Source organism: Corvus brachyrhynchos, unplaced genomic scaffold (genome assembly GCF_000691975.1).
Source record: "Corvus brachyrhynchos isolate BGI_N302 unplaced genomic scaffold, ASM69197v1 scaffold191, whole genome shotgun sequence".
Taxonomy (NCBI): Eukaryota; Metazoa; Chordata; class Aves; order Passeriformes; family Corvidae; genus Corvus; species Corvus brachyrhynchos.
In genome coordinates this window covers 3274236-3298267 of record NW_008236487.1, presented here as the reverse complement: position 1 = coordinate 3298267, position 24032 = coordinate 3274236, and the positions used below count along the sequence as shown (strand labels likewise).

Below are 24032 nucleotides of genomic sequence, written 5' to 3'. Positions count from 1 at the left end.
ATGCACTTGCTTGCTCTGGAGTCCTGCCATGCTGAACTTCTATAACTAGCAGCAATGATCCCCTCATTTCTCTTTCTGAGTGCAAGCTGTGCACTAAAAGAGGTACTGAATAGCTTGAAGACACAAGGAGTTAAAAAAAGAGGAAGTATAGCTGTGCTTTCCAATGTGTCACATGATTTCAGCTCACTTTTCTGATGTGAAAAACAGAATATAGTCTAAACTGCTTTCAAAATAACGAAAACATGCTTGGGCAGTATTTTCTTAAGTTTTGTCTGTTTAAGTAACTAACTGGTGGGACAGATGGTAGATAAAAGAAAAATGAATCTCCAGGAAACCCCAAAATCCCCTTTGAATTTTTGAAAAAGAAGGAAAAAACAAGGAAAATTAAGAGATCTTTTCATACACCAGCTGTTCCCAAATGATAGACACTACCACACCATTGGGAAGTTTGTATTTACTTTGGGAACCTGACTGCATGAGGGACCTACCTGACACTCAGGGACAAGTACTCTGTCTCTCTGTGGCAAAAAAATGCACATTGGGTGGGGACAATGCAGCTCAATTTTTTTCCCCTCATTAATGTCTCCTGAGATACGGTCAGCACAGATTTGGGCTAGGGAATACAAAAGCTCAGTATAACAGCTTGTTAAGAAAATCAGGAAATCACTGGGAGTTACTTCTTTCTTTTTCAGCAAATTTCGAATTTCCACAGGGGGAATAAAATCAGTAATTCCTGATACATCCAAAGCTTAGTATCACAAAAACTTTGAAGGTAATAAAAATAAGCAGCCTCTCTATTTTTCCATTAGCAGTTGTCTGAAGCTTTGCTGAGACTCCTACAGGCACAGAGAGATGCTAAACACAGTGTTTTGCCACCGTCACGGGGTGATTTATCTATGGAGTATAATTTTTTATGCAGCTGTTATACCTCGAGTGGTAAATAAGGCTTTGTCTGTGCTCCAAAATTGTGCCACTTTAAATATACCGCTGTAATTAAAGTGCTACAACCCATTGGCTGTTGTTACAGCCCTGTAAAACACCATTCTGTCATGTACTTGTCCCTGTATAGCAAGGGGAGCAGGGTGATTTTGTACTGTAATGCACACTGAAGCTTTTTATTGATGTTACAGTTACGTCTAAAAGAAAAAAAAAGGCAACAAAAATGTTATGCTGGGAGAGGTCTTGAGTGTAGATAAAGCCTAAATCAGAAAGATTGTGGGCAGCTTCAGGTATAAACTACATTTTCCTGTGGCCGGGGATAATGGTAGCACATTATAGTCCGTGTTAAATATCATTAACAATGACAAGAGTGTGGCAAAAACATTTCACCAAGACAGGAAAAATACAAGGTTTGTGGCAGTAGCATCAGCAGCCTTATCACTGAGCACAGAAGGATGTCTTAGCATCCAGCTATTGCAGAATTAAGACCATTTTGTTTTCTATCAGAAGTCACATTGTCACCATGAAGTCACTCCTGAGAACAGAAGTTTGGGCCATGGTTAAAAATTTCCAAATATCTTGCAGCACTTGGAGTATAGTATTTGTTTTCTGATTTCAAATAAGCAGTGAAAAACTGTTCTTGCAAAGGGTTTCCAATAAGGACTACAGCTGGGTAAATCTTATTTTAATGTCTGATTTCAAAAAATCAGATTCACTTAAGTTAATTGCCTCTTTGCAAGCCAGAGCAATTTAGAGAATATCTGCCTGGAAAATTTCTGTGGGTTCTGTGGGTTATTCTCCCAGCAAGACAAATATCAGCATAATGTTCAGTATCGTGACAGAAAGGCTTTACATGCTGTGCCCCACATGTAAAGCCCATGGTCTGATTGTCACACTGTTGAATATTTTGAAAAGGCTTCTTTTTTTTTCCTCTCCAGTGTAAAATTCTGTAGTGGCTTTGATTCATCCTTATGTAAGTAGAGTCATTATTTAGGATCTTAGTTTTTTCCTCTGATCTTCTTTAGGATTCTTCATTTCTATATTTGGCCCCACTATTAATTTGCAAGGGAGCCAGAGTTTCTCTGTGCCATAACTGACCCGTCTCTAGCGTGGCAAATAACATTCCTTGCCTATCTGACAGAAACGTGCCAGACTTAATTAGCAACAGACAATGTTTTCAGAAGTGACTCCTCTGGATACACATTCACAGTGAAAATTCACAAATAACTTGAAAAACAGTTGGTGCACTGATAAGATGCATTTTAAACACATTACTGCATATCACAGCAAATATATTAATGGTTACTTTCATGCACATATTTTGAAACCTAATTCTTTCCCTTATTCAATGCCAAAGACTTGAAATTCTACCTACTCTGGTAGAATTTTTCCATTTTGTCTAGCAGAGAAGGGCAAACGCTGTCCATCCCACCTGCAAAATCCAGAGGTGAAACACTACGGACCACGAGTAAGAAAGAATTTTAAAACTTCAAATTCAGGCTTAGATCTACTCAGGATTTTAGAGCTCCATCAGGATTTTACAACTCCATGGAAGCGTGCTTGTGTGACTGCCAAAATCCTTCACTGTGAAAAATACCTATTGTGATTTCTTCACCAAACTGGAAGCAGCAGCCACTTGCACAGCACACACAGGTGCTATACAGCTGTTTCATGATGGATCTCTTGCTTGCTGACCTGATTTCCACTGGTGTTAACTCAACAGAGCGCTGTAAACTTCTCTGGATGATTAGAAAACATTCCTCTGAAGTATGTGAACAAACATGAGCTACGAGCACTGTGCTGGAGATTATCTTATAAATGTGACATCTCTGCAGTGGGACAATATAACTCTGCTGTTTTTTTCTTCTGTCAGCTCCCTGGATTTTAACAGTTAGTTGCAATCATATTAAACATCTCCCTACCATTTTTTGTAGCAGGAAGCATGATTCTCTTCTCTTGGAAGGAGCCAGACCAATTTGTGTGCTCTATCATCCATAAGTAAATGTAAGAACTGATCTGAATGCAGTGTTTATTTTCAGGTAGTGTGCTGTGGTAATCTGAGAGACATAAACTCATTGCAACTCTTCCATGGAACGGGAACTTGAATTTATGAAAAGACACGGAAACCAAAGGTGTCTCTCTCATCCCTTGAAACACTTGCCAAACTTTTTTTCTGTCACAGCTTGAGGTCTTCCCTCTGAAACTGATGCCCACTGTTACACGTGGAGAAAGGCAAACATTCTGGTGACATGGCTGTATCACTGTTAAACACTGCAGCCCGGGTGGTCTCCTTGCACATCACTTGGCACATGGGCTTCTCCTTCACCATTCCAGCTCAGCCAGGGGAGCTGGGTGAGGAAATTAGGGTGTCCTTGTGTTTTTCTTTTCCTGTCAGATCCTAGTGTGATAGCCAAAACCTGGTTTGCATTCCTCCACCTTCATCTCATCTGCCACAAATATAATTACTCGATGTTCGTCTCGCTAAGAGATCTCATATCTAAGATCTTCAAAACGTCTGTCAAGGAGAAAGCAATAGGGAGAAAGCTGAGAAACTCAGATGTGGGTTTAGGTCAATGTGCATTATGAATGTGACAGAACTACTGATGTACAAACACTTACATATCTAACTGTAAAATGTGAGCACCTAATACCAAATTTATTTCACTATTATTCCCTTTCTGTCTTTCTTTTTGAGTTCAGGCTTTCTTCCTGCAACAGTATCAATTATTTTTCAATAGTGTCTTGCATCCCATTCTTTCTCATGTCTTTTTCAGTACCACCCTTTTCTCTGCTAAATCATCAAAGATATTTTTGTTCTTTTATTGTGGCAGAGTCTGTAAACGCGACCTTAGAAAGAGAATTTCTAAGTGCGAGCATTTGTGATGCATTTGCACTAAAAGCTTTGAATTGCTATCTTTGATAAAGCTATTTGGTCTGATTATATTGTTTTGGAATCGCACATTCAGGTGCACCTCTCTAAAAAAAATGAATTTTTCAAAATGTACTATATTGCATGTCTCAAAATGGAGGAGGATTATTTTTAAACTCAGAGTACTCCATGTAAGCAATTGTATTTCTATCCTGAAATTCACACACCAGCACTTAAACTGAAATTTAAAGTTCAGTGTTTAAAAAACAATAACTCCTAATCTTAAAGTTGTACCAAATATAAATAAAGTTAATAATAATTATTCTAGGGTTTTTTCTCTTAAATTGCTTCCATACTTTCAAAACTGCCTGGGCAGATGTTGCAGACATCTCTTGTATTGAGCATGACAAATATTCTATGTGAGCACTGAATAGCAGATGCAAGAGCCACTGATGGCTGAAGTGTGATTTTTAAGTGGAAATTGAAAACAGCGTTTCCAAATACAAATTCAGATCTCACAGACCGCAATCTAAGTGGGAGTAACTGTACTTTGGAAAACTCAGGGATGTCTTTAAAGAGCCGTATGCAGTCAGGAAAAAGTGTATTCACATCATCAAATAGTTGAGTCCCAGAGGTACAGCCAGCTATAAAGTTACATGATGTGTTGTTATCAGCATTTGAGGCATGGGAAAACCTCCCTGCCTTCATAAACCTCTGGCTGAAGACATCCCAGCACCCACCCATTTCAGCAGTAGAAAGGATTATGTGAGCCCTCTGTCATCTGTTTTGGTCAGAATCAGCCAGGTTTAACAGTAAATGGAGTTGAAAAAGTTAATCCAGTGTATTTCAGTTGAAGCTAATTTTGAAACAGTTCTACTGTACTTATCCCCAGATTAGGAGTGTAACTTCAGTTTCACTCATTTTAGGCAAATTGCTGACAATAGAGGACATTGTACCTGGTGCTCCGGATGTCTCCTCATCAGTGTTGAGTGGAAGGATCACCTCCCTTAACCTGCTGACCATGCTGACACCTTTCATGAAGACCAAAAACTCGACTAAAATCAGTTTTAGATAGGAAAATATCGGCCATTAGGAGAGAAGCATTTTAAATTCTGCCAGTTTCTCCCTCAAAAAAGCCACACAAGGCACTGTAGACAGGGTCTGTAGTGACTCACACAGTTCTCAGCTTGTGGACGTTCAAGTTTGCAGATGAGTAAATAAAATTGTGTTACACTACTTCCTGTACCAGTTTACAAGGCAGAAATGTGTATGAACAGATAAGAGCAATAAAAAAGGTTTCAAGATGACTGCCTGAAACGTCCTGCCATCAACCTTTATGTGATCATCTGTGTATGAGAATTTTATATGGGCAGACAATCTGGGGTTCATATGACCATTGACACATCCCATGCAGATTTGTGAGACTCCAGATATTATTTTGTGGATGAAACCAGAAACTTTAAAGTAATACTTTTCCCTTTGGAAAAGGATGCTCTGCTGGCTCCAGCATGCAGCTCTCATTTTCTCCCACTCTTGGGCCAAAACTGTACTTTTCTCAGATTGAGCTTTCTCTCTCCTGTCTGGTGAAGACTATCTCTTTTGTAGACATAATTAACTATTCATTGACATGGAGCCTTGAATTTGACTCTTCCCAAATTCCATAGGGAGAGCAGCCCGAATCTCTAGGTTACAAAGTCAGCTCCCATGCAGCTCACAAAGCTTTACACACTGTAAAGCTCCAGCAGGAGAGATTAAAAGACTGTCTGGGCACACCAGTGGCTGGAAAGCTCTTCAGTGAGGTGGGAGATCTGCTGTCAATCCCCTGCTCTGACGAATGTTTGCCTTTCCCTGGCTTCTCTGAAACCAGTTATGTTGGATCAGGGATGAATATAGAGCAGAAACTCTGCAACCACATAGTACTTATATATGTATTTTAGAATACTAACCATAGTCTATTAAATGGACTTGAATATAAATGAACTGTCACTATGGGAGAATAGTTGAAATCATCTTGGATGTACAGATAATATTGTCTCAACTGTGAACTCTGCTGTAGAATCTCATTTCAGCCTCTACCTAAAAATCTATATGTCAAAAGAAAATATCCTGGGTGCCATCTACAAACCATAACATGACACAAAAAAGCCATCTTTCTATATGATAGAGCTACTTCTAATTTTCCCATTAGACCAAACGACACCATAAAGAATATCTGCCAACAACATGATATAAAACCACACCATGCATCATGAAAAATAATTGCAATTCAATTACTCCTGAATTATAAAACTGTCAGCTAGGTGCAAAAAAGACAAAAGCCTTGGAACATATGATAAACTGCTTAGCATAGATAATTATATATGTTTGAACAAAATCCCCAAAATAAAACATGTGTGGTTTGAAGGAACAGGGTAATCATGCCAAAATAATTCTCATTTACAGTAAAGGTTTGAGGATCAGCAATTTTAAAACCATCTCCCTGGAAAAAAAATTATCAAAATAAATTAGCACTCATAGAGTGTAAAGTAAATTTCTCACTCAGAGAGGTCATGCCCAGCAACTGGGCAAGAAAAATTTTCTTCTATCATCTTCCTTAGAGTCTACTTTGCCAAAGTATTCAGTGTTGCTGCTCAGCATCACAGAATGGTTGAGGTTGGAAGGCACGTCTGGCAATTGTCTACCCCACCTGCTCAGGGCAGAGTCACCTGCAGCAGGTTGCTCAGCACTGCCTCCAGTCAGGCTTTTAATATCTTTAGGAATGAAGATTCCACTCCATCCTCTCTGGGCGACCTCTTTCAGCATTTGAAAACCCCACAAGTTTTTAATTATTCCTAAACTGAGTTCCCTTTTTTTCATTCTGTGCCCGTTGCCTCTTGCCCTGTCGCTGGGCACACTGAAGAGAGCCTGTCTCTGTCCTCTTTGAACCCTCCCTTCAAGTATTTTTATAGTCTAATAAGGGCCCCCTGAGCCTTCTCTTCTCCAGGCTGAACAGTGCCAGCTCTCTCAGCCTCTGGTCGTACGAGGGATGCTTCAGTCCCCTCAGCATCTTCATGGCCCTTCACTGGACTCACTCCAGTATGTTCATGTCTTGTACATCCGTGTACTGCTTTAGGTACCATGGAAAAATCTATGGAATTCTTGCTTGGTGTCAGTTCTGTGCTTTTGCCACACTCCCTGCTTAAGTAAGAGAAAGGGAAAAAAATTACACCAGGGGAAAAGTAGGATTCAGGGAGAAGACAGGCTTTTGGAGGACAAGCTGAGAAAATAAAGCTTCTAACAGAGAGGTCCTACCTGCACTCTTCACCAGGACCTCTGGGGCATTCTTGGGAGAAGGATTTAATTCTCTTTCTTGGTATGCTGCATTTCAGCAAAATGAAGAAAATGGCTTTCCCACATTATTTTTGATTATTACTATATTAGGAAAAAACAAATATACTTCTTAAAATAACGCTTTTCCCTAAATTTAAAGTCTCACCTTGGTCTTGCACTTTCACACACAAAAGTGGCCATGGAACAAGACAGATATAATAACATCCATTCTGCAGCAAGGCAGAACTGGGTAATGTTACCAGTTAACATCTGGCTAAAGTGTTGACACTTCTGCAAAAATACTTACTGAAGGGAAAATAAAATTATTCCAAGTTGATGTGGTACCGTGGTTCCAGAACTTCTCAGAGCATTTCTCATATAATCAGTAATTTTAAGAACTGGTTATTTCATAGATGCTATTTTTCAGCCTTCGAAGTGTCTTTTTAAAACATTTGAGAGATCTTTATAAAACATAAAACAATTTTATTTTAGTAGATTTGCTAACATAACAAATTTCATAAATTGGATTTCTCAAACTCATGATGACTACATTTCACTTTCTTAATCGACCTTTTACATGCTTCACAAAGCACTTGGGTTTTACATGTATTTATTGCTCTGGAGTTTCTCACAAGTATCAGATATGGGTTTGAAATGTTGGGAACTCCTAAAGAAGCCATATTCTGTCACAGTTCTGTTCAGGTCAGAGTACTCTGAGACTACAGTGACAGGCAGTGCAGAAATCACTAAAGTGGTTGTCTGAGGTAACATTTTAAACAGAATTTTCATTATTCACCTGTGAAATAGGATATAGGACATAGGAATTAACACATTGTCCAATGTGACACCTAAAGATGAAAAAAACGGAACAAAAAAAAAAGAATAAGAAAGCTAATAGAAAAAGAGTTCATCCTAGAAGCTAAATTTTTATTAAATTTTTTAGCTATTAAAATTTTGCTCTACATTTCTTCTGCCTTTTAAATTCCAGTCCTCAAGTCAGTGGTCATTGTGCCAGGTTCTCAGCCCATACAGTTTAATGTGAATCCTAATGCTGCCTAGAAAGAGTTGACCCACGTAATTTTTTATTTACAAGTGTCAAAATTCTTGTGTTGCACTGTCAGCCTTGTCCATGTCAATTATGTTTCCACCCCAGATATTTAGCAGGAACCACAGCCACTGCTATGATGAAGGGTAACACGTCTCACATGCTCTTTAAAAGACTAAGAGTAAAGCTGAATTAAATTTACTATAGCATTAGAGAGACTGACCTTTCTAGAGCACAAACTGAGTTCTAACACCACTACTACCCTTTAGCCAGAGGAAATGTTGTGCTGGACACTGAAGTTCTGCCTCTTCAGTTCCAATAAACTACCTCTACAATAAAAACACTGACAACTATCCCTTGTCAGAGAAAATTAGGAGAAAATTTCAGTTCCAACCTGTCCCGCTTAATTCACTTGCCTGATGCTCATGTATAGGTTCTAGTATGAGAAGAAGTAACCTTTAGCCTTGGGTGGTAGGGCACCAAATAGCAACTCTTTAACAGCCAGACCTCTAGTGGGCTGACACCATCATGTGAGAACAAGTATTTTTATAAACCAAGATCTGACTGCCACATTTTCAGATCTTTAAACAGGATGTGTTTAAAAAACATTCAAAGTCCTTACTGGAAGGCAGAAGTACTGCCAGAAGGGCTGGATTTTGAAACAGCAGTTATTTTGTGTGTCCAGTTTCTAGGAGCTTCGGTATACATAGAGCTCTACATATGTTAATGCAAATAATAGAGGTTTTTATGGGCTTTATGCAGTTCTATTACCTTGTGTAAGAATAAGTAAGAATAAGCCAATTGAATGCCATGCAAGTCAACCAGAATTCACTAAAAACTATGTCAAGTAAATAGAATGACCACCTATAATTGCTGCAGAAGTGATTAAGAAAGTAAATCAATATAGATCCTGTTGTCATATGTAGCTTATTCTCTTAGCATTGAGCATGTTAACTCATGTACTGATTGATCTTTGACTGTCACCACCACACCCTTATTAATCACATGCAAAGGCAATTCAAAAGTAATTATGAAAATCACCCACCTCCTGCTTTCTACAGCATTTATAAGGCTCAGTCAATTATTCCTTTTTCCCAGCTTGTAACCCCAAATTTGGGTAAATGAAACCACAAGAGGACTAAGAGCCCTGCTCTCTGTGCTGGTTCCCATCATATAATTCACTGTGAGCTGCAAGCACCCATGAGAACAGGTAAACTTGGCACTCTAAAGGAAAACAGACTATTTTACATTCAAGTGTCTATTGGAGCAAGAGTTTATTTGTCCTTATGTTTTCTATCTGATGTTAAAAATTGGTTGCATTTGCTTAAAAAAGGAAAAAATTAAAAGAAAAGGGAAATCATTTTCTTTATGAACAGTTAGGTAAAAGTAGCTTTATGCAACAGAAGAGTTAAAATACTTTTCTCTGTCCTGAGATTGGCTTTTTTAGGCTTTGATGAAGAAACTAAGCTGAGTTATACTCTTGATTTCTCTGGTTGGTTTGTCCAAAGGAGGATCATTTTGGCTATCATGGATTAGAAGACAGATACAGTTCTTGACATGTTACCAATCACAGCTGTTTTCATCCCCATTAGAATGTCTCTGAAAACTGAGAGGTTTTTGCTGTCTGAGTTTTTGCTTTAGACCTGTAATAGGTTCAAAAATACATTTAATTTTAGGAAACAGCCTATTACTGCTTAGATTTAAGCTTCAGAGTTTCTAGGCTTTGTGTTTGAATCATGGTTGGTTTTGGGGCTTTTCTGGGTAATCTTGGAATCTTTATCCCTACTGGTTATATACTATTGTGCTTCTGCTTTGTGATGTAGTAGCCTTCATATTCTAAACGGATCTTAAGAGGCCAAATTTGAGTAGTTATAAGGACAGGTGGAAGCAAACAGCAGAACCTATGTCTCAAAAAATGCCATCAGAAACACTGAGAGCTCTGTTTAGAGAAGCTGACCTGGTTTTCCACTTCCTTGTAACATGTGTATGCATTTACACCTGCACGAGATAGATGTGGGATGCTTCCATTTGCAGGTGGAAGCATTTTGAACAGGTGTTAGTGATCTTAATGAGCTCCACAAAATGGAGAAACTGACCTGGGAAATCAGCAAATTCGCTGTGGATAAAGCAGTAGGAACATTATAAAGTGCTGTGAGTTTGGCTCTTCCTAATTCCCTTTCAAGGTTGTAATAGCTTTTGTTTGATCTGAGAGAGCACTGCCAGTGCCCCTGCCCCTTCTGATGCATTGTAGCTACAGGGCAGAATCTGCCTAGAGGAACAGTTGTGGGTTAGGCTGCTTCTAGATTGCTCTTTTTTTTCTTTTGATAATAAATTCAACTTACTTTCTTTTAAAATTTGTTTTTCTAGCTTAAACCTAGTAGCATTACTTATTTTTATAATTACCTTTATCTGAATTTCAACCAGAAATAGAAAGAAATTTCACAATGATTGGATAATGTTAACCTTAAAAAAAAAAATCCCTGTCTTTATCTACTTGCCGTTTTTCACTTGTTGTCCAATTAAAGTATTGGATTATTTTAACCAAATTATTTTCTCAATCTGTTATTTGAATTCTGCTGAAAATGCTAGCTTTCATCTGTGTTTAAACCTTTATCTTTAACATACAGATTGAGTTTAGCATACAGTATTGGATTCACATAATTTAATAGGTAATATAATTCTGGGGAAAAATATTGTTCACCCCCAAATGAACTAATTAAATAAACTACTTAACTTCCTAGTGTTGCTAAATTCAGAAGCTGAAACGTTCATATAGTTCTTTGATTTTTTTTTTTTTTGTTTGGGTGTTTTGCCTTTTTTTTAATACTCTTTGATCCTATATGTAATATCTCAAAAGTGACAGGTGCCCTAAGAAATTGTAGTAGCAAAGTGTGGAATTCAAAGCGAGAGTCTTACCAGTTTGCTGATGACAGTGCAGGAGCACAGAAGTATACCTGTAACTTAAGCTGATCTACTCAGTCATACTCCAAAAAAAAGAGACAAGCATGCCTGATGCAGACAGAAGAGATATGCAGGAGAAGGGATTTTTGAACCACATGGCTGACAAGGAGCAAGCACCCCTACCTGGGGGAAGCAGCCATGCTGGCAAACTGCCTCAACCTGAGAAGAAGCTCCAAGAGGCTGTCTGTGTGCTGCTGGTGGAGCTGTGCGAGCGATTCACGTTCTTCGGCATCGTGTGCAACATGATCCTCTTCTGCACTGTCAAGCTCGGCTACCGCAGCTACCAGGCAGCCATTGTCAATATGTGCTTTGTGGGCAGCTCCACGCTGACTCCAGTGCTGGTGGGCTGGCTCGCCGAATACCTTGTGGGGAGGATCAAGCTGGTGTGCATCTGCATGTTCCTACACTTCCTAGGTGGGTGACTCCCTGGTGGCTATGTCACGTTTTACTAATTCTCTTGCAGAAACGTGCTCTTGAGCATTGTGTTTGGCATCTGTTTTCCCCAACTTTCTCTAACACCTAATTACTTAGCTACTCCTCTGCAAAATGCACTGCAGTGTTTTCACCTTTGCAGTTTTCTGAGGCAGTGCTTTCAAGAAGATAAAGCAACATTTGTGTGGGCACCTTGTGGTGCTGGTGCACAAACTTGACTCTTCTGAAGTGGGTCAGCTATTGAGAGCATGGATGTTCAACTCTTAAAATTGGTCCCTTTAGCAAGTGTTTTGCACAAATGCAAGGCTTCAGTCAGAGAGAGAATTTAGGAACTGCTTCCCTGCTGCTAGAAGTAAGATTATATGTAAAGGTGCATGACTTTTGTGTTTGGACAAGAGGAAAAGCATTTAAGAACACACCAGTATAAACAAAGTTTGTCTTAAGTGTCCTAATACCTCCACTGAGGGCCTGCCTTCTGTTGGCACATTCTGAATCTTCCCTGGGTATTATTCTGAACACCTTTTACAAAAAAAACCACTGCTCAAACAAAACGCACCGGTTCTGTAGCATTTAGTGCATCTCCCATGCACTGGTGGTGCATCTGGTGGTTACTCTGTCAATTTACATACACCAAGTTGATAAAAATATTTCTTTCTTGAACTGGTTGTTGAGCAAGTCTGACTGCTACAATAGCTGGCCACGTTGTTATTTAGATACACAAGAAAGGAAGTGAAAAAAATCAGAGTCATTCCTGAAATGTTCTTGAGCTGATTGCAAAACCATTATTCAAGCAGTCTGGAAAAATGTTTGCTGCTGTGTTCTACTGTTTCTCCTCTGGTATTCTGGTTTAAATCTCTTTCTGCCACTTGTCCTTTCAGTGCGTTTCTGAAAGTAGAAGATTGGAGACACAAACACAATTTGATGCACTTGGGTATTGTTATAACTAGAACATTTCTTCCTTTGGAGATAAATCATTAAACACTCCAGATGTATTAAAATTTGATGCACAGTCATAGCATTGGCTGATGTTGGTGTTGTTGACAAAAATATCAATATATTTTAAGCTTAGTGTCCATTAAAACTTGAAAAATCAGTAGCGGATTAAATCTGTAAGACTTGCTTTGAAGACTAGAAGTGGCAAATGCAATTCATGGCAGTGCTTTGATAGTTAAATTTTCTGGAAATCATATTTTCTATGAAGCTGCTGCAGGAAAAAAGGAAATTGTCAACAAAAGTTTTGAGAATTTATTTCTTAATTATCATTCCTATTACAATTCTGGGGTTTTAGATGACGCAAAAAAAAGCTGCACTCCACTGTGGGATGGTTTGTGGGGTTTTTTTTGATTAATTGGTGGTTCAATTGATAGAAGAACCTGAATCCTTACAAGCATTTCGGAGGAAATTTGGTTTCTTGGGGGTCCATAATGGTATTGCCTTAATTTTCATAGCAACATCCAAAAAGTTTCTGCCTCTCTACAGAATTATGCGTCTCCCTCTCTGCACTTTTCTGTTGTGCATCTTTGATTTTCCATCTGTCTTTTCAACATACCTGCTCTAAAAAATATACATCTTATTCATCTGATTCTAATTCCTTTCAAATGACAATTTTCTTTCCATTCCAGGCACAGCACTATTACCTGTGGTGTCATTCCCCTTTGAAGATGTTTACATCGACAGACGACATATTCTTCACACTCTACCCAAAAGGGAGGAGAAAATTGTGTTCTACTTTGCCCTTCTCACAGCCAGTCTGGGAATAGGAGGAATAAGAGCTATAGTGTGTCCACTAAGTGCGTACAGCCTCGAGGACTGTGGGCCAAAGGAACTGCTTTCATTTTTCAACTGGTTTGTAATTTAATGTTGGCTAAATATCTGTTGGGAATCATGGAGCATTGCCTTGAAATTCACTGCTGAAATTCACAGATCCTGTGGATGGTGGGGTTTGTGGTTTTGCTTTTAACGGCACAACTTTTAGATTTTGGAAGAGTTTCAAGAGGTTCAGTTAAAACTTTTCCTGACTTTTTCCTTTTGCTAGTAGATGATAATCTATTTTGGCCTCCTACAGAAGTATTCAGTCAGAGTATTCAAGATTAAACAATTTGCCCAAATACTCAAAAGACTTGCTGCCCTATTTGCTGTTGGAACAACATTTTCCATTTGGTTTCCTGCCTTTAACAAGGCTATGCCTTTAGGATACTTTGCTGTTGCTCCCTAACAGTGGCAAAATTCAATGATATTTTGGGATTTACATCAGGGTAAGTTTTTAGCAGCGATGGGAAGCAGTAGACTGCTGGTTTGCTGGAAGTCAGGATTGTGAGTAGTCTCAAACTAAGCTCAGTGGTAGGGATCTCCTGTATTGTTTCAGCTTTGTTCCTGGGAAGTTCTGGCATCTGATAAACCACTTAACATTTGTATTTTGGTTGAATTTCTTTTTCCATTCTTTAGGAAAAGTTGCTCTTAAAATGCTTCTTAAAAATCAGGGTTTGGATTTTTTTTTTCCTAAGAACTATTTCTTTCTCCATGCATCAGGGAGGTAATTTTTGATGATTTGTTTGCCCTTATTTGCCCTTTCTGTAGCCCTATACAGAGTGATATATTTTCTGGTTAAACTGTGTAGTGAGGAAATTGCAGTGGGAATCTCCATATTCCTGCTTCAAGGCAGGGTGAAAGAAAGCCCTAAACTGCCCCCTTTTCTCTCCTTTGCATGCAGTTACTAAAATAAAAACTGAGCACATTTGCATATTAACAATGCAATGCTGAAGAATCAGTGAAGATCTTGGTGAATCAGATCTCTCCTCCTTTGGGGATATCTTTCCTGGCTATTCTTTTTTCTTCCAATTATGTTAATATCAAAGAGTTTTGAATTAAATCCAAACTTCAGTGAATAAAGTAGCTTTACCAAAGGTGGATGAGATGTTTAGTTCCCTAGAGCAGATTCTGCCTCCTTGACCTGCCCATAGGAGAGAAGAGAAAAAAAATCCTTCTTTTTTACTCTATTCTGAGTTTTAATCCTTAATTAGCAACATCATTTTGATTAAATAAGACTCTGGGGAATTAAGACTGGAGAGCAATCAGTTGTTCTGAAAGATAGCTCTGGAGAGTTTATTGTACAGTGGTCTTAGCCATTCAGAATTGTGTTTAATCAAAGTGACATTTCTCAGTGTTGATTACAAAGGAGATATAATATGAATAAAAAGTTCCTTGGGGGAATCCAAATGGGTAAGTTCTTGGAACTCTGGAAATATCAAGAAAGGCACATGTCCAATGCCAAAAAATTTAATTTTTGCACTGGCACCCAAGGAGGAGCCGTTGGAATGTAATCTCAAAATTTAGAAAAATGAGGGGTTCATTCTAAGCATTTTTAATCTCATTAAAGCCCTCAGAATATAATCACTTTTCCTCAGTAGCCTTGTCTCTCTTGGTGGGTGTTTGTTGTGGGATCGAATTTTAAAATGATATAAAATGAGATGGCATACTCTTGATGAGTTTGAGTCTGGTCTTGGCCAAGTTCTGTTTAAACAATCAGAATTACTGAATTAAAGATTGGCTTAAAAGTCCTGGTAATTACCTGTTTTCTAATTCAATCCTTCAAGAAGATTGCTTTGCACATCTTAGGGCTTGGTTCTAATGTGCAGTATGTACTATGGCTCTGACCTCATAAAAAAACAGAATATACCAATTCTAAGTGAAGAAGTAACTTGGTTTCTGTTGGATTAAGTTTTTCCAAGGCCTTCTCCATTTCCAAGGTTAAGATTATGGACTGGTACTATTTTGCAGCAGGAGAAATACTTTCTGTTTGTTGGGGCAGGGAATGAGAGCTAAGGGTACAATCTAGATGAGGGGTGAGAGTTAGCAGAGCTGTATCTTGTTTTACAGACTTGCTGCAAAAAAAACCTGCCGAGAACATAGAACCAATGATGTTTTCCATCCTCAATCTCTTTTTTGTTTCCATGTATTGCAGATCAATTTCTGCCATTTTCCTCAAAACACTTTTCTTTGACTTTTTAAAGACTTTTTCTACTTCTTTGGGATTTTCTCCCCCACTTTGTTTTTGCAGAGAACTCCACAGTCATTCTGAAAAAACTGACCTCCTCCTACAAAGATGTATAAACATAAACAATGCTTTTCAATAAGAATCACCTGGATGTTACTACTTTAAAGTTTTCACAACAAATACATTTCTGTAAAATGATTTAAGGAAATCATTGGGTTTATGTAGGCTTGTCACAGTAGCTTTTAAGTTTATCTGGTCTGCATTCTTGAAATGAACCTCTCAAGTTGGTTTTTGGCTTTCATTGTGAAGAGATCTCAGAGTGCTGAAGCTTCAGGAAGGAGCTCTTCCCTGCAAAGCTGGACAGGATATTCAGTTTGATGTATCTAACTAAATCTGCTATGCCCTGATGTGAGCTCTGAGACTCTTTAGGTAATGAAGGCCCGAATACCTATCTGCTGCTGTCAGTATGATATGAGCACAGCCCATAATTCTCATATGTGTGTTGAGGTTAGTTCATCTTTCGTGTTTTGGCCATAGGGATTGCTAAACACATTGGTTGGGGTTTTTTTCTTCTCATTTTTTACATTTTACTTTACATTTCAGTCTTAAAGTACATTGCTACTCAGCAGCGAAAAATGAAAGTGCTCTCCTGTACTCCAGGGTTTTCTTTGGATGCTCCTATTTCCAGTCAAACACTCATAGAGTCATGAAGAATGTCAGGACTTCAGGTAGCTCAGGCACACTTCTTTGGAAAGTTTGGAAAACAGCCACTGAAGCGTCTAACTTAAAAATTGTCACTTAAGAATTGATTGAAAACTTCTACACAAGTTCTAGTTAAATGAATCATGTAGTTATATTTTTTTAAAAGCCTTAGTTGAATGGGTCAATATTTTTATGCACAAAATCCCTCCAACTGTATCATCATCGAGTAACTTAATTCCAAATCTCTTGTCACTGTAGACAATTCTAGATTCATTAGCCCAAATACTCAAGTTGAAATAGCATGCATGAGGCAGAAGTTACACTGAACTAGAAAAAGAGCTTGGCTTCTTACAGTAGTATGTATTAAGCTGTACAATTATGTATCGATGTGTATTTCACCTTTAAATGAAAATGGCTTCAGCAAAGGCAAAGGATTCTCTTCTTACAGTTGCTTTCAAACTGTAATCTTTGACACACTGGGGCAGTACTGCTCAATAATTGTGCTATTTTCAGGGGTTCCAAACTGCAGTAGATCTATCACTAGTGGTATGCCATCTGCTTCCAAGTGTGTGGGATTTATCCTTTCAATATCTTCTGTGATTAGGAGGGGCTCAGGACTTGGGAAGCACCTCTACTACCAATTACAGTCTAAGAGAAAACTGTGTTGGGGAACCTCCTTACCAAGATATTCCAGAAGCCAACAAAAATTCAAACTGAGCCTTGCAACTAGTAACTGATAAATCAAATTTTAATATTTCTTACATTTTTTAACATTTAATGTTTCTTAACGAAGGGGTGGTGGCATTAAGACATTTCTCTCTTAAACTTGAAACATATGATTTGATGATATTTCATACACAAAGCTTGTTGCCAGATATTAAATGTGTAAATGGTAAATGTTGATGTATTTAATTAATGTCACCCACTAGAATATTTCCAGTACTACACTGATAATTTGTTCAGCTCTACTGCCTTAGTACACTTACTTTAATCATATACCTCTTGGAGCTGAGACATTTGAGTGAAAATCTGTTTTAATTGCTGTGTTAATGTGTGCATGGTACTGATGCTGTCCATGATTACTATACTTAACCATGCCTTTAATTGGATGTTTTAATCTTCTGTACAGGCTTTTATATTATTCAGCCTCTCAGCTTTTCTCTCTCTTGTCTCTGTGTACCAGGTTTCATTGGCTGGTTAACTTGAACTCAGCAGTTGTCTTTGTCAGCATTTCTTACATCCAGCAGTCTGTGGCCAGGAACCTTGGCTTTCTCATCCCATTTGTGTCTGGGCTTATGGGTATGATCACAGTTCACATGGTTCGGGGTGAAATGATTTACAAACCCAAAACAGGTAAGAGGCAACTCTGTCTTAGGAAATATCTTTAGAGATTACTTTCACAGAAGAAATCAACTTGCATATCTAAACTATTTCTTCCATAACTCTGCCCTGTTTGGTTGGAGATCCTTGGGTTTTAGCCCTCCAAAATCTGCATGTGAGAAATTATATCCTCTGCAAAGACAAACCTGGAGATTCTGGGTAGGCTGTAAAAGTGGGAAGCAGTGTCTGGGAAACTCGTGTATGTTTTCTGTCACGCCAGGGCATGTGTCACAGCCTTTGCCTATGCAGGAAGAGGTGTGCTATGCCTGCTGCTGGTGGAATTGATTTTGTCACATTTGGTTCAACCTTTTGTCTGCACAACCCCTTACATTCCGGAGGAAAGGAGATGGCCATGACCATCTTTGAGACCAGGTCAGATGAGCCAGGGCACAGCCATGCTGCTGCTTTGTTGAGCTCTCTGCTGGGCTTGTCATGGAGCACTCCATCTTCTAATTTCAAGCCTGACTGGGTTCAAACCCTTGCAGAGCAGTAACTCCACATTACTGCTTCTTATTCCCTTTCTGTGAATGTCCAATCTCTAGTGTAGGGCAAAGCAAAATAACATTTCTCTAACTTAAAACATTTCATTACAAGCTCTGCCAATGAATTGAGCTGATATCAAATGTTCTGTTACCTTGTATTTACTTCTGAAACTAGCTCTGCTTTGAGAAGAGCCCCAAGTCCTACTTGTTTTCTGGTTAGCTTCTTTGTCAAGTCACTCTGGAATTCTGCACTTTTTTGTCTTTTAGTCTTCAGAGTTGATCTTAAAATTTTCTAGGTCTGAAACTTAAACATCACTTACAGTGAGTGGTGAGAATAGTTGCCTAGTACAGTCCTAGAGAACAATAAAAACTCTACCAGCTCTGTGTTTTCAGGTTTTGATATGCTATCTCAGATTTTATTCCATAGTGGCAACAGTCTGCAGGTTAATACTACACAGCCAGGGAGTTTGAAATATTAGTTTACCTAATAAAATGCCTTTACTTAGTACTTTAAAGCAAGTGCTTCCAGTAGGTGTCAATGGATATTTCTAGAAAACAATTTCCACATCAGAGATAGTAGGGAGATATTTTCATTCTGCAATCTTAGTTCGCCTTGGCTTTTGGGAAGTATTTATTTATAGATACCCAACTTAGTGTAGTGCTTCAGCACTCAGAAAAGCAGAGAAGTGCCATAACCCCTATTTGCATGGATGGTAATTTGCCAAAGGTAAATGAACCTGCGTTCCCAAGCCTGATGCTAACAGTTTGGTGCTCATTCTACTTCTATTTCTTACCAAGTTAGCAATTCCTGAACCTAGTGAACAAGTTTTAAAATGCCAAGTAGTAGAGTGGAAACTCTTCTTCTGTCCTGCATACTACTTGGAACACCTGAGATGATAATTCTGGCTTTGAAATTCATCCACGAAAATTCTCTTAATTCATCAACTTTTTTTTAAACTCCTTTTCCTTCTCACTTTGCTGCTGCCCTTCCCTTGCCACTGGACTTCAACATACATTCAACAAATTGAAAGAAAAAACAAAGGAAATTAATACTTTACCTGCTCAACCAGAGAAACACATCGTGCTGTGTTAAATAACTGGTAATAAAAGGCACTCTTCTCTGGTGGCTGTTGGACAGGATTGCTTTTGTAACAATTAGGTTGTGAACCAATTGGGTTAAAAAAATATTTTTAAATAAATCCAGACTGTTATTACCTTTCCCCTCCCTAAAAACACAGAAAGGCAAGTATACCAGCTTATATTTTCCCTCCCAAAGTGTTTTGTCTCGTCTTGTTTATTTTGGCAGCAGGCAAAAACATACCAATGTCTAATTTCTCTGATTGTTTGCAGACAGTTCCCTGCTGACGACTTTTGGGGTCATTTTTAGTGCCCTGAAAGCGTGCTGTGTGCGGTATCGCTACTTTAGCACAGGCGTGACCAACTGGCTGGACCATGCCAAGGAAAACCACGGTGGTCAGTACAGTGAGACTCAGGTGGAAGGCACAAAGTCACTTGCCAGACTCTTCCCATTGTTTACTTTCCAGATTCTGTACAGAACATGCATTATGCAGGTGGGTACACAGCTTTTAAACAAAGATCTCACAACAGACCGTGACGCATTGTTTAATGCCGTGTCTCTAGGTGTGCTTTTTTCTAACTGTGGCTTTGCCAGCTGAGCAACCTTGCAGAGTAGTTTTAATTGCCTAAGAATATACCTTGCTATAGCCTCTGGTCTCCTCAAATAATGAAAATTGACTTGGTCAAGACTCATTAAGAAGCTTGTGTGAGTGCTTGTTACTCCTTTCTTGGAACCTTTTTACTGGCTGAACCATCTTGTGTGAGAGTCCTGTGCTCCTCATACTGCTGTGCCAGTTATCAACACTGAGCCTTAGGCTTAGCATTCCTGAAAAATGTAATTTCCCAACTTCCTAAGTGTTCAATCACTTTTGGGGAGAGGTAGAAAATCTTTATTTGCTGTTTTGATTGCATGTTTCTCCTACTGTTTTGACAGGATTGTGTGGCTGTTGTACCTACAGTGGAAGTGGGTGGGTTTCCATTTGGGGAAAGCAGCAGTCCTTTCACAGCCCCTCTGTCAGGCTGTGTGGTTCTTTTCACTTGTGTGTGTGTGTGTGATATAAATGTAAATGTGTCAAGAAGCTCCTTAAGCTGACATGATTCCTTCAGATTCCTTTCTGCCTGGATGATCCTGGCTAAGCAGGAGTTGGAGGTAGCTTACCCTTTGGCAACTGGAATAACAAGTTTATGAGCTGGCTCGGAAATGCATTTTTAGTCATTGGTGTTAAAATGCTGCTTAAGGAAATTCTTACAAATACGTGGCATATACTGCTTCACTGACACTTCCTGTTGCCACCATTCTATGTTCCCATCCATCTGCCTCATTCTTTCTCCTCTTCCCTCCCTGGTTCCTCCCCTCCCCTCAAAAGCACAAAAAAATCCCAAGCAAACAAACAAAAAAAAAAAAAAACATTCCAAACCAACAAACACGCATGCATGACCAAGGTTGTGCATTAGTGACCAGATGAAAATTAAACAGTTATTATCATTTATCAAGTTTATTATGAAGTATTTATCTAGAAAATATAGATGTCTTTCCACTGCTGAAAGAAATTAATCCTTTGGCAGAATTTCCAATAAGTTTGAGGCCCTTTTTCAAACTAAGAGATAGATCAGTATCTCTTTTGTAAAGATAAATAGTATTTTCTTCACATTAAATTTAAAGCTTTCAGTGCCTGTGATTCATGTTGATGATACTTTAATTCCTATTAAGAAGTCAATTCTTATTTGCAATAGGCATTGGAAAAAAGGAATCAACCAAATTTGACTCTGTTTTAACATACATAGCTTGGTTGCTATTTATTATCCCTTTTACAATTTATATTTCCTTTTGGAGGTGGAATGTAGGTGAAAAATATTTTTGTTAAGAGCTAGCATTTGAATAGTTCTTGAGCACTGAACAGACTCATGGTGGGTAGGGCTGACTATAACATTGGTGAGTAACCCTACATGAGCTCAGTTAATAACGATACATTAATTTCAGACAGCTATAAAGCAGCAATATCCTGCCTGAGGTTGAAATTACTGGTCATAGCAAAGAGTGTGCAGGATGCTGCAGGAATCCAGAACTCAGTAAAAACAGAGTAAAGAATCCAGTTCTACATTGAGTTCTGTCATGACTGTACTCTGTGAATTGCTTGAGCTGGAGTTTCCTAGCCTGTAAAAGAGTGGATTATGGTTCCCTGCTGCACATGAAATTAGTTAATCAACCTTTCTCAAAACCCAGAAAAACAAACAAAAAAACCCACTGAAAAATCTGTAAATCTGTTGGTAGAAGCCACCAGGATTTTGATTTTACACTTTTTAATAAACTCAACAGCTCTTCTGGGTAGCCTCACACAAGCAGGAGGAATTGTTTGCTTTTGTAGTGAGACAGTCTTACAAATCTACTTAATTGTGTACCCTGTTGACTGCCATAGGGATGTTCCTCATCTGCTTCTTTTTGTCTTTGGTTTTCCATTCCCCCAAGTAAAAGGAAGTCCTCTATAGGTGCTCTGGCTGTGAGTTGCATAAAGCTGGTTCTAAGACTGTACCCAAATCTTCCTTCCCTGTAGCTTGGAAAGTGCTCTTAAGAATGAGTCCTACCTTGAGCACACAATCATAAGTCCAAAATCACTCTGTGCCTTGCAATTCTGAAATAAAATCACTCTGGATTTTGCTATTTTAAGATTCTCTTCTGTTAAACACTGGGTGAAGTGACTGAAGTATGGGGTGGAACCATTTAGTATATTGGCTGATGGCTCTAATCAGAGGTGATCAAATAAACTTATAGACTGTTGCTTAATCTGTAAAATATAGGAGAAAATGTTATAAAAGGGAAATGTTATGTTCTGGCAGAGAACAATATTGTCACTCTCTGAAAGGCTTTATTCATGAATGATCATTCCTTTTTTGCCAGCAGGTATTTGGTTTAATGTGACTCCTTCAGAAGGAAAAACTTGGAGAGATTTCCAAATATAGTGAAAATCTTATCCATGGATTGTGGTTTTGTCCTTCAATACAGATTCCTTCAGGATATTATCTCCAAACCATGAATTCCAACTTGCACTTCAGTGGATTTGTCTTGCCAGTTGCAGCAATGAATGTGATAAGCATCGTGCCACTACTGATTCTTGTTCCTATTTTGGAATGCATTAACTCATGGCTCTTTAGCTCCAAGGACAATGGACATTCTCCAACAATTTACATTGGTATGTATAAAATACATGTGTTTATACAGTTTTAATATGTCTTCTGTTTTTGAAAGAAATTTCAGTGTAATGGATGATCCTAGACAATTATATCGGACTATAAATGTTAAGATGGACTTGTTTTGGGATGATGCTCAGAAGTAAATATGTATCAAAGGAATTATTGGAAAAAAACAGTCCTGAAAACACTTACTAGATAGTAAGGAAAAATGTAAAGGTTTTGTGTAGGACAGATTCCTCTGACCAATAAAAATTTTGAGGCACTAGGGATCATCCAAAGGAATTGGTATTGGGGAGAAGCAGTTTTAACTATTTATGCCTGAGAATTATTTTGACTTGGTTATCTTCAATATATTTCTTTATCCATCGCCTTTTGGAAAGTTAATTTACAATCAAAGACTTTTTTAGAAAGTAAAAATTCCTTCAGTTAGTTGCTCTCTGATACTGGAGAAATGTGTTGCTCAAAATGAGGAGTCTGGATTCAGATAACTCAGTTAAGAATAGAGGCTTTGTTTTGCTGTGATTTTTATGCTGTGTGTTGTTGTTAGGACTGCAGCTCATAAGAGGGAAATGGTATTACCATTAGTACAGTTTCTTCCAGGCTCTGAAGTTGTGTCATAAATGAAATAAAAGTATCTAGGCTAATTCTCTATGTGCAATAGGAGTTTTTAGAATGGAGGAGCAAAAGAAAACATGCAGAAAACTGTGCAAAACAAATGGGTGTGTATCACTGGCTGCTGTTCCCATTGAACAGGCTGAATATTTCACAGGTGGAAGGTTACTTGGAGAGGTTACAGCCTTCCTCCCCAGCACTAGAGTTTTCATTAGAATATCTAACATGAGATAATTGCTCAAGTGATTAGTGTTCTCATTATTAAAATCCTCATTGTACATTCAGTCACGGCGAAAAGGGACCTCCAAAGGTGAAGTTGTTACCTCTTTCTCACAGGAGTGGTAAAAGGAAGTCTTCCCTGTTGTAGACTGACACTTGTTTCAGAGAAATTCATAGCTTAGAAGCAATGATAACTTTAATAAGAGTTGGGCTGCCTTCTCCTGACACTGATGTGGTTTCTTTTATTTATTTGTTTTTTCATTACCCCCAAACCTCTTGTGTTCTAGGATCTGGAGGGATCCTCTGCAACACTCTTCAGACATCAGCTACATGTAGTACCAGCAGAAAAGCATCTTCCATTCCATATTCACTTAAAACTATTCCCTTTCATAGATACTCTCATTAAACTTCCTACATTTTTTATCTTCCAGTCTGCATTGCAAACCTCGGATGAAAATATTTATAAACCGCTATTTTCTCAGTGTGCTGCTATTAATTCGGTGCCCCATGGCAGGCAGCACAGTGAGTACTGACACACACAGAGGTATTAATCTGACTAAATTAGCCTAATTAAGAGTGTTATTAAGTTTTATACAAACCAGAAGCGTATAACACAGCAGGTTGCAATTAGCCTAGTTTTTAAAATAACATCTCCATTAAAACACAAAAAGCACATTCAGATAATCATTTTCCTTTAAACCATGGAAATTTCAAGTTAGTATTAATGTTCTATCCTGTTATGTTGAACAGCAGTAGAATATATGCAGTGGTTTATTCTTAATAGGTTCATTTATCAAAATAGCCTCCTGTTAGGGGTGATAA

At 38.4% G+C, this 24032-nt stretch overlaps 1 protein-coding gene and 1 long non-coding RNA gene across 2 annotated transcripts in view; one reads left to right on the top strand and one right to left on the bottom strand.

Moving 5' to 3' along the window:
- LOC108444693 overlaps positions 1-11331 on the bottom strand; it is a 19692-nt gene extending 8361 nt beyond the window's left edge. Inside the window, exon 1 of the long non-coding RNA XR_001859328.1 lies at positions 11247-11331. This is a non-coding gene — a long non-coding RNA (uncharacterized LOC108444693). The remainder of the gene's footprint in view (positions 1-11246) is intronic.
- SLC15A5 (solute carrier family 15 member 5) overlaps positions 2135-24032 on the top strand; it is a 40796-nt gene continuing 18898 nt past the window's right edge. Inside the window, exons 1-5 of the mRNA XM_017726277.1 lie at positions 2135-11537; positions 13178-13400; positions 17435-17604; positions 19464-19684; positions 22192-22378. Coding sequence (XP_017581766.1) covers positions 11168-11537; positions 13178-13400; positions 17435-17604; positions 19464-19684; positions 22192-22378 — 1171 coding nt within the window. The 5' untranslated portion in view covers positions 2135-11167. The remainder of the gene's footprint in view (positions 11538-13177; positions 13401-17434; positions 17605-19463; positions 19685-22191; positions 22379-24032) is intronic.